Source organism: Schistocerca cancellata, chromosome 4, assembly GCF_023864275.1.
Source record: "Schistocerca cancellata isolate TAMUIC-IGC-003103 chromosome 4, iqSchCanc2.1, whole genome shotgun sequence".
Classification (NCBI taxonomy): Eukaryota; Metazoa; Arthropoda; class Insecta; order Orthoptera; family Acrididae; genus Schistocerca; species Schistocerca cancellata.
Window position 1 is genome coordinate 702,230,913 of NC_064629.1, and position 11,549 is coordinate 702,242,461.

Genomic DNA, 11,549 nt, shown 5'->3' on the forward strand with positions numbered 1-11,549 from the left:
TAATATTCTTCGAAATTTCGTTCTAACTCATCAGGATTTATTAGTAGACGCTAAATAATCTAAGGGACATTCTACAGTCCTTTCATTTATTAAAGATTTATCTATGGCTCGACGAAGCTTCAGAGAATAATGGACTCTCGTCAGTAAATTAGTGTATTTAAATGAAATTTATTTATTTAGTTATTCGGAGATGAAGAGGCTTGCAAAGGATAGAGTAGCATCGAGAGCTGTATCAGACTAGGTTTCGGACTGAAGACCACAAAACAACAAATGAGTTTAATATAGTTTATTGTTCTCAGTATTAGTCACTTTTGCCTTATATTACTCCTTCATTGCTCTGCCATGTTTACAACCGTTAGAACACTACTCCCATGGTGCATCTGAACCAGCTGGTACAGTTATGCTTCCGTTTGGATGAGATAATATTTTACGACGGGCGGAAACGTCGGCAAGTTCTGCAGGACTGTTGGCCTGAGGCAGCGTGCGAGATCCGCCGGCCACTTGGCGCATATGAGGTTTTTGACCCGAACTTGCCCTTGACACTGGGCAAAGAAACGCGACTGCTCAAGGATTTCTTTTCGCTCTTTGCTTAGTGTTAAATGCAGGTATCAGATTACCTGTGCAGAGACGTGCAGGGAACGTTTCCTTCATTTGCGAGCTTCAGTGTCACGACAGGTGAGTAAGTAGCATAGTAGGTTCGTGCGAAGCTGCTACTTACGGGAAGTTTTCTATATAGTTCAGCACTGTCAGCTATTAAAAAGAATTAAGTGATGTATCGGAACGAGTATGTGATTAAATTGTAAACATGTCAGCAGTGGGAACACAACATCATTCATGATGGGGAGACACTGTCTGAAAGAAACGTCTCGTTTGGCTTACCTCATGGAAATGTGATACGATCGTTACTGTTCGCGATATATCTTAATTACCTAGTAGATACCGCTTGCACCTTTCTGAGTTTATTACAGCTGTACACAAGGAATTCACGTATTTAGCAAATGTTGTCGAAATGTAGGACGGCTTGCAGATGATCATCTCCTGGAAGGTTCTAGAAATTTCTTACGTTTACAATGTTTGCAGATTCTGGAATATTTGATGTTTGTGTAAACTGCAGCACTCTCCATCCAGGAGGCGGTTCTGTTCTGTCTGCACGTTGGTGTCCGTAATAAAGGTGCTTACAGTGCTAAAAATTGTACCTAATTGACGACCCTGTTTTCGGATTTGGACTTGATTGTGATTACGATGTGTCAATGTGATGTAAACTAAAATCTGCGTAACACAAATCTGAATAACCATAGCGGTTGCGTGGACGAAACAACAGTAAGTAAAACTTCTGCGAAACCCAGAGAGTGTAACTTACGACTGCTGCTCTACAATAACCCAGTAAAACATCTCCACGAATCCCACACAGGCTGTGTTGCCCATGTATACAAGTAAAACGTGCTGTAGTATACAGAGTAATTTACAGATCCTATTACAGGCTTCTTGGGGTTGTACAGAGATTTAGTAGATAAAATTGTGATAAGGAACCCGTGTCCAGAAATACACCGTATGGCTATAAAGTAAGTTGGAACATCGAATCCGTTTCAAATCTCCCGCTTCAAGGCACGCACGCAAACTGAGAACAGGGCGCCGTCGCCCACCCCTCTTGTAATTATGACGTCACAAACTATTTTCGGCCGACTACAACAACGGCTGCAAGGAACTGATACGTTCTCTACTTTCAGGGTTGGCTGCGGTGGTCCACAGACGTCTCAAACTCCCGACTTTGAAGAGAACGTCACGTAGAAGATCCTAGGAGGAGTACTCGAAATATATTGTCCGTGCCATGATCTCCTGTAGAGCGCACACGTAAGAGCTCACTCATTGTCTCTGCTGTGTCCGTACCGTGAAGCAAGTTATTTGAAAATGATCCACTCTTCAAACTTATTTTATAATCGACCGGTACATTTCCTGACATGAATTCCTTATCAAATTTCTATCTATTAAATCCTTTTTGCGATACCGTAATAGGAGTTGTGAAAAACCCTATATAGATTCCGCCGCCTTATGCAATAAATCATTATTATTGTGGTGTCACCGCCAGACACCACACTTGCTAGGTGGTAGCTTAAATCGGCCGCGGTCCATTAGTACATGTCGGACCCGCGTGTCGCCGCCACCAGTACTTGCAGACCTAGCGCCACCACATGGCAGGTCTAGAAAGACGGACTAGCACTCGCCCCAGTTGTACGGACGACATTGCTAGCGACTAGACGTACGAAGCCTTCCTCTCATTTGCCGAGAGACAGTTAGAATAGCCTTCAGCTAAGCACATGACTACGACCTAGCAAGGCGCCATTAGCCTTACCTACTTTGAGAGTTATAGTATAAATGTCTCAAGAAGAACGCTGTATTCATCAGAGAATAAAAGTTAAGTATAAAGCAACTACGTACTTTTCTTGCTACCATTCAATAGTTATCCTGTTTCAGACTTAACGCAGGACGGCGTGAGTTGACGCGTGCCCTATTCGGCCCCTTCATAATAACACTGTGTCGGCACTTCTGTCGACACACATAACAATTATCGTCCATTTTTTTTCGTTAGTCATCAGTCTTCTGACTGGTTTGATGCGGCCCGTGTGCCAACCTCTTCATCTCAGAGTTGAGATGAGACTTCTGAGGTTATCAGTCCCTTAGAACTTAGAACTACTTAAACCTAACTAACCCAAGGACACCACACACATCCATGCCCGAGGCAGGATTCGAACCTGCGACCGTAGCGGTCGCGCGGTTCCAGACTGTAGCGCCTAGAATCGCTCGGCCACCCCGGCCGGCTTGCTGGATGTATTCCAGCCTCTGTCTTCCTCTACCGTTTTTCATTCAAATATGCATCAACTATAGCATTGCTTTGCTTATGTGCATGAAGAGGAATAACCTAAAAACTTTCAACTGAAACTAACTCGGGACCATTGCCTTTCATGGGCTAGTGCTCTGCCGACTAAGGCACCCAAGCACGACCCACGACTTGTCCTCACAGCTTTACCTGCGCCAGTACCATGTCTTTTACCTCCCAAATACACAGAAGCTCTCCTGCGAGAAGAGCTTCTGTGAGGTTTGGAAGGTAGGAAACGAGATAATGGCGGAGGAAAAACTGTCAGGAGAGCTTCTGCGAAGTCTGCAAGGTAGGAGACCAGGTACTGACGGAGGTACAGCTGTCAGGAGAGCTTCTGTGAAGCCTGGAAGGTAAGACACGAGGTACTGTCGGAGGTAAAGCTGTCAGGAGAGCTTCTGTGAAGTCTGGAAGATAGGAGACGAGGTACTGGTGGAGGTAAAGCTGTCAGGAGAGCTTCTGTGAAGCCTGGAAGGTAAGACACGAGGTAGTGTCGGAGGTAAAGCTCTCAGGAGAGCTTCTGTGAAGTCTGGAAGATAGGAGACGAGGTACTGGTGGAGGTAAAGCTGTCAGGAGAGCTTCTGTGAAGTCTGGAAGATAGGAGTCGAGGTACTGTCGGAGGTAAAGCTGTCAGGAGAGCTTCTGTGAAGTCTGGAAGATAGGAGACGAGGTACTGGCGGAGGCAAAGGTGTCAGGAGTGATTCTGCGAAGTTTGGCGGTTAGGAGGCGTGGTATTAGCGGAGGTAAAGCTGCGGGGACGGGTCGTGAGTCGTGCCTAGGTAGCTGAGCCGGTGTCGGCACGGCAGCCCACCGTGTTCGGTCAGACGGCTGGCAGCCGTCTGTAATAATAACAATAAAAATAATAATAATAACAACAATAATAAAAACTACGTGAAGTGTTGAGTGATGAACTTGAAGGGGTGTCATTTGACGTCCGCTCAAACCAAATGCCAAGAACAATGATGGTGAAAAAAATGGTCGGTGGAGTACTCCGAGTCTCGGTCCGGCACACAATTCTAGTCTGCCAGGAAGTTTCATTTCAGCGCACACTCCGTCGCAGAGTGAAATTTCATTCTGGAAACTTTCAACTGTTTCCATCAGCGCCACGATACCACCGGCTGTTACAGAATTTAAAGTGCCTCTATCTGAGGGTGAGCCTATAGTGGCTAAAAAATTAAGTAATGAAAGCACAAAACATTTAGAAACAACATTATTTACGTAAGCAGTTCTCCATAGTATGCAACACAAAGCATCCGCTATTTTAACCTAGATGCACGTTCAACGACGGTAATGTGAAAGCTATATTATCGCAAATGGTTGGCCACATTCTTGAAATAATATCGCTAACGTATCGCCATACGCCGAGGATCGCAGGACATTAGACAGAGGCTCCATATTATGGAGGAGACAGATTATAAGTCGCAGTGTGGCCATGCATGCCGGCCGCTGTGGCCGAGCGGTTCTAGGCGCTTCAGTCCGGAACCGCACTGCTGCTAAGGTCGCAGGTTCGAATCCTGAATCGGGCATGGATGTGTGTGATGCCCTTAGGTTAATTAGGTTTAAGTAGTTCTAAGTCTAGGGGACTGATGACCTCAGATGTCAAGTTCCTTAGTGCTTAATGTGAATGTAGGAATGAATGGTTTTTAATGTGAATGTAGGGATGGTTTACCAATTCTTGGCCAACAGAGCTACTGTTCCGTCACTACTAACCAGATGTCAAAAGGATTTTAAACGTTAAGCGGGCTTCTTTTATGTTCTCATATTTGCTTGAGAAGAACTACCTGTCTGTAAGTACTGTTGATCTGGAAGAGCTTGGACGTATTTCTAAAGCAGTTAAATGTCTTGACCACGTGATGATATTGGTTTGTATTATAACGAAGTCCATTACTTCGATTATATCTCAGTTTTGTTAGTGCTGAGAAGCGACAAGATGCAATAGGTTCAATACTTCATCTCTTTTCTAATTGAGTTTTGTTGAATAACGTATCATTATTATCCGCTGCATTCGTACAACTAATTCGACGAAATTTCGGTATTTTGATTTTCATCTTCACCGGTAGTTAAATCATCCGCGATTCGCAGTTAATGAATGTCAGTGTTAATGTTCTAAAATTGTGCACAATTTTAGCTATTTTTAAATGATTGCATAACGGAAGTATCAGCTGCAGAAGTCACATTAATGTAAATTTCTCACCTGGGAGCAGATGTACGAACGCAGGGATAGTTCGGAGTTACGCAGTTTTAAGCTAGAAGTGTGAAAAGTGCCTTGTGCAGCAGTTACGGAAATAAAAGCTAACTGCGAATTTTTTACTCCAAAGAACTAGATGGGCAGTCCACGAGCAGCATTTTTCAAGGTCTCATCTGAAGCAGTGGAAAATTGTATGAAGGAGAAAGGATGTGTGGAGGGCTGATGTCACGGAAAGATAACCACGCAAAGCGACGTCATTCCTTAGGAAAAAAAGAAGGACTTCTGGTGAAGGAAAAGAGCAGATTAACCAAAACATCCTTAACATCTCAGGAAAAGCGTAAGCACTGCTACAAATGACAAAAGGAGTAAGGATTAATGAAAGGCCCATGTATGTTTACTAGCTTTGCTGCTATCTGTTTTGGTACATCTACTGGAGTGCAGAGATGACGTTGTAGAATATTCCGTTGCTTAAAGTGAGAAAACCAGAAAATTAAGGATGCCGAATATGCTCCGTTATCCTCGTTTCCAAAACCAAAATACCCTTTTCATTGAATTCGAACATTTGTACAAGCAAAGTGTAATTTTGTCATTTTTTTACATTTTGGATTGGTTATTAATAGGAAATTCTTTCCATAGTCCTGTACAATAATGATAAATATTACAAAAATATTTGATATATCAGTGCAAATGGATTTCTGAGCACGCACGTACATTCATAAAATCTGAAACACCATCGTAAAAGTTTTGGGTTATTCAGGAAGTACAGACATAAATGTGGATTGCAGCTGGACTGCAGCGTTTTAAAAATGAGTGCCCTTGAAGTTTCTGTAAGAAAACTATGAGTTTCCCTGTTCTCCAGTCTTACACACTATCTGACAGGAGGTCCATGGCGTTGATTTGGTTAGATGCATACTTTTCGTTTCAAAAGATCCATAGTGAGGACATCTTCCAGGACTTTGAAAATATCGGAAGAGAAGTGTACCTAATAAATATTTACAACGAAAAATAAACTTCCTATTGTTCCTTCCACAGATCCCAAGTGGAATGTTCCTCACTGATGTGGAATAAATCAGAAAATCTTAAAACATAGTTTCATTTACAATGTAATAGCAAATTTGTCTCCAATCATGCAGATGTTCAACGCACTAAGGTGATATGATAACTTTAGGCTATTGTAGCCATGCGTAACTAAACAGAAAAATCATTTTACTACACCTATTTACAATGATCGCATTACTGCACTGAATTTGTACAGAAGTCAGTTCGTACGTAATACTCGCATTATTTTCTGTTATTAGTAACATATACACATATACACATCGGTTGCTTCTACTAATTGTAAGAAATTCGTCAATGAGGTGGAAGGAGCTGGCCATATACAAATCCTTTAGATTCCCCTTAACATGAATTTCATTAGTATTTAAGCTTTTTATGGCTGCTGGTAAGTTATAAAAATGTGTTTTCTGAATAATAGACACCTTTTCGGACTAAAGTAAGAGACTGCAAAGATTATTGTTATTTCTAGTATTGATACCATGAACTGAGCTGCTGGTTTGAGAAAAAGAGATATATTTCTAATGAAAAATTTTATTAAGGAATATGTATGCACAAAATATAAAGAAAGACTGTTAAAACGTCGCACAAGAGACGTAACATGTAAGCAGGACAGAATTACAAATAAACTGTATTAGTGCGGATGTTTATGGAATGCATGTATGAGTGCTTATTTTCTGAACCAATCCTTTAAACAAAAGTGTGCAGACGAAGTGATTTTCCCTCTCATCATCCCTTCACAGAAACGTCAATAACAGTTCGTTATTGCCAGTATTATACGGTAATTATTTACTGTCTTTACATGACAATTAATGTCTCTCGCTCACCATCGAAACAATTACAGCTGCGTAGGTGCTTTATACCAGTATTTATCTAAATATTGTGCTTTACTATGTAAGAATATTTAGCAGTTAATCAGGTATATAACAATCAAGATTATGTTATTGCATCATGATCCGGTAACTGATAGATTTGCATTGTTTACATTAAGTATACAGAAGATATTCCGAAACAAGCCATTGCTATCTGTCGATTAAATCGACTCGACAAACGATATGCGTGACCTCCGTGTATTACGAGCGTGCTAGTTGTTTATTAACATGTTTTAATCCTAGGTGTGCAAGTAATAACAAAAACAAACGAAAAATATAAAACCCTTAAGTTTTGTGTCGCTATGAAGTGCATGATGTGATTGTTATTAAGCGGCTGTTGCAGGCGCAGTGAGCGGGCACGTGTGTGGTGTGTACGTGTCCCTGATGCGAGGGGTGGGGGACTCACCGCTGTCGACAGCGGCGAGGCTGCCGTCGACGGTGAAGGTGGCGGCGCGCGCCAGCTGCAGCTGCAGCGGCAGCAGTAGCAGTAGCAGCGGCATGGCGGGCTGTGGCGTGCGGCGGCTGCGGCTGCGAAGTGCGCGCTGCGGCGGCGGCTGGCTCACTGAGGCACGCCGCGCTGCGCCGCACACCTGCACCGTTCTCACGCCACTGCGCCGCCCCTGCCCAAACAATCTCCCTCCCTAGTTTAATTGCAGATTAGTCCACGCCATCTGATCTGCTCGCACACCGTAACGTGCAGAGCTAGCTAGCATGCGAAATGGTGAGCTGAGCCAGCCCCGAATGCCCCTCTGCGTGGGATTACAGTTCGATGGTGTAATATACCTGCTTCGTTGGAAATGATGTTTACCTGGTTTCCTCATTCCTGTTTAGCTGAATGTCGGGCTCTTTTCCTATTTAAGGCTCAGAAACAGAACACAAACTGAGCTAACAGCCAAAACAGAAAAAATGCTATATATGGGGTGAGCATGAATAAAACCGAAAAAATGCACAGCCGGATTCCCAAATGGAATTAGAGGAAAAAAGGTCCAGTGAACATTTTTCCGGAAATGCATCGTTGCCACGATAGATGGCGCTGACGAATGAAAGTTCCTCTAAACACGTGTCTACGTCTATACGTGATAATCAGCTATTCACAATAAAGTGCTATTCACAATAAACCACCTTCAAGCTGCCTCTCTACCGTTCCACTCTCGAACGGCACGCGGGAAAAACGAGCACAAATTTTTCTGTGCGAGCCCTGATTTCTCTTATTTTATCGTGATGATCGTTTCTCCCTATGTAGTGGGTGCCAACACAATGTTTTTTCAATCGGAGGAGAAAACTGGTGGTTGAAAATTCATGAGAAGATCCCGTAGCAACGAAAAACGCCTTTGTTTTAATGAGTGCCACTTCAATTCACGTATCACGTCTGTGACACTATCTCCCCTATTTCGCGATAATACAAAACGAGCTGCCCTTCTTTGTAATTTTTCGTGTCATCCGTCAGTCCCACCTGATGCGGATCCCACACCGCACAGCAATACTCCAGAATAGGGCGGACAAGTGTGGTGTAAGCGGTCTCTTTAGTAGACCTGTTAAACCTTCTAAGTGCTCTGCCAATGAATCGCAGTCTTTGGTTTGCTCTACCCACAACATTATCTATGTGATTGTTCCAAATCAGGGTCTATGTAATTGTAATTCCCAAGTATTTAGTTGAGTTTACAGCCTTCAGATTTGTGTGACTTATCGCGTAATCGAAATTTTGTGGATTTCTTTTAGTACTCATGTGAATAACTTCACACTTTTCCTTATTCAGGGTCAACTGCCACTTTTCGCACCATACAAATATCTTATCTAAATCATTTTGCAAGTCGTTTTGATCATCTGATGACTTTACAAGACGGTAAATGACAGCATCGTCTGCAAACAATCTAAGGCGGCTGCTGAGATTGTCTCCTATGTCCTTAATATAGATCAGGAACAATAGAGCGCCTATGACACTTCCTTGGGGAACGCCGGATATTACTTCTGTTTTACTCGATGACTATCCGTCTATTACTACGAACTGTGACCTTTCTGACAGGAAATCACGAATCTAGTCGCACAACTAAGGCGATACTCGGTAGGCACGCAGTTTGGTTAGAAGACGCTTGTGAGGAACGGTGTCGAAAGCCTTCTGGAAATCTAAAAATATGGAATCAATTTGACATCTCCTGTCGATAGCACTTATTACTTCATGAGTATAAAGAGCTAGTTGTGTTTCACAAGAACGATATTCTCTGAAACCGTGCTATGTGTCAATAAATCCTTTTCTTTGAGGTGCCGTGTGTTCCTTGCTTGTTGTGGACTGTGTTATTGACGCAGCGTATTCTAAGCAGCAGAATGGTTCGGTATTCATGTCAGCAACAAGCCGAGATGGTGTTTGTGTACGGCCAAGGAGATGGAAGCGGTCGAGAGGAAGCACGGCTACAGCAAAACAAGTGTCCTCACAGACACTAACTACGCCATACAACATTTCAGGCCCTGTTTGGACGTTTGTGTCCTTTCAGACAGACGAAAGTGCAGGGAGGCGGCGGACTGTGCGTACACCAGATTTGGAGGACCAGCTCCTGCAGTATACTGTAGAACGCTCTCCACTCTCCCTTAATCGGCACGTGCTCTTAACATGGTCTGGGATCTTATGTGACTGATTTTACTGATGTGAAAATCTCTTGATTTTAGGGGCCTTAACTTTTGCAAACTGATGTACAGATCGTTGCCGAAACATTTCATGTGGAGATGTTAGATCTCTTTACAAACTGACTGCTAATATGAAGTTTGTTTCTTACCTTTCTGAAAAAAAAGGTTTAAATATGTTGAAACCATGGTTAAGGTTAATTGACTACCACCATTTATTGCAAATAGTTGGCAGTCTTATTCTGCTGCTGTTCTGTAACCGTTGCTGAAGTGCAGCCATGTTCAAGATGCTGTGTACTATATTATAGGACATATTTGAGATCCTATCGTATTAAGTGACATACATGTCATTGCTATAGAAGTACGTAATGTAAGTAGACTCACATTAATGCTTCCGTGTGTACAGTTATTTTCTAGAAATCTGTGTGCATACCGTTGTTTGCTCCTTTGTATCAGATGCTTTTGACGATGGGTAATAAACCGGAAAACCGGTTTTGGCAAATAAAATATTTCTAGTGCAACTTACGGTGTATAGAAGACGTCCTTCAACAAATACCTGAAAGATGCGGAGCACCAAGCGTTCAAGAGTTTCGCATATCTTAAGAGCTACGAGCACTTTCTCAGCAGAAGAGATGTGTTTCACAATAGCGAAAATGAACAAGTGCTAATAGCTGTTAAGGTATACATTTTAGGGCCCATGTTCACTAGACTTCCTGCTACGAATATCCGTTCCTGTCCTGTCACATCTCTGAATAATGGCCATTCCTCCTGGGACACCCTCCGTTTGGTACGTACAAGAATGAAGGAGGAAAAATAAAAATGGAAGACCAAGAACGAAGTGCACGGAAAAGAAAGGTTATAGGACAGGAATGTTGTCTTTCCTCCCTATTGTTCAATCTATACATCCAAGACGCAGTGAAGGAAATTAAAAACAAAACTTTAGGGGTGGTATAAAAATTCAGGGTGGAAGGATGTCAGTGATAAGATTCGCTCTGATACTGCCAACCTCAGTGAACGTGAGGAAGAATGTCAAATGGAATGAACTATAATTAGCACGCACTATGGATTGAGAGCAAACCGAAGAATGACAAAATTAATGATTAGAAGCAGAAATGAGTTTAACAATAAACTTATCAACATTGGGGACCACAATGAAGACGAAGTGAATGAGTTCTGCTACCTTGGAAGCACCATATGACGGGCGAAGTAAGGATATAAAATGCAGACTAGCACAGCCACAGAGGGTGTTCTTAGTCAAAAGAGGCCTACCAGTATCAAACATTAGCTTTAATTTTAGCAAGAAATTTATCAGAATGAAAGTGAATCAAAGACTATAGACAAACTGGAAGAGATGAGAATCGAAGCGTTTGAGTTATGGTGCTATGGAAGAATGTTGAAAACTGGATAGACTTGAGGTACTGTATGAAGAGGCACCCTGCAGAATCGCCGAGCTGGCCGCTTTGGCCGAGTGGTTCTACGCGCTTCAGTCTGGGACCGCGTGACCGCTACGAACGTAGGTTCATGCTTGGGCATGAACGTGTGTGATGTCCTTAGGTTACTTAGGTTTAACCTTCAAGCGCTCGCGCTGGCGGTGAAGTGACCGCCGCCTTTTTGCAATTTCGCTCAATACTTACTCCACAAAGGTAACGAGGCGGCGGGAGGGACATTTATTCTCTAGTTGCACCTTTTTCCGACAGATGCTGCTCAAAGTCCATCCAAGTCGCACGTCTCTACTTCTCAGGACAAGTTCACATAGGTCCGAACATGAGACTATTTCTAGCGTGAGCGCATGAAGGTTAAGTAGTTGTAAGTTCTAGGGGACTGATGACCTCAGATGTTAAGTCCCATAGTGCTGAGAGCCATTTTAGAATCACCGAGGAATGGAAGATGTGGGAAACACTGAAAAGAAAAAAGGGCAAGATCATAAAACGTGTCAAGGCGTCAGGAA

The 11,549-nt window shown here is 42.8% G+C and overlaps 1 protein-coding gene across 1 annotated transcript in view; it reads right to left on the reverse strand.

The window, feature by feature from the left end:
- LOC126184867 (uncharacterized) overlaps nucleotides 1–7,527 on the reverse strand; it is a 516,759-nt gene extending 509,232 nt beyond the window's left edge. The window contains exon 1 of the mRNA XM_049927486.1: nucleotides 7,392–7,527. Within this exon, the coding sequence (XP_049783443.1) occupies nucleotides 7,392–7,485 (94 nt within the window). The 5' untranslated portion in view covers nucleotides 7,486–7,527. The remainder of the gene's footprint in view (nucleotides 1–7,391) is intronic.
- Nucleotides 7,528–11,549: the final 4,022 nt, after the last annotated feature.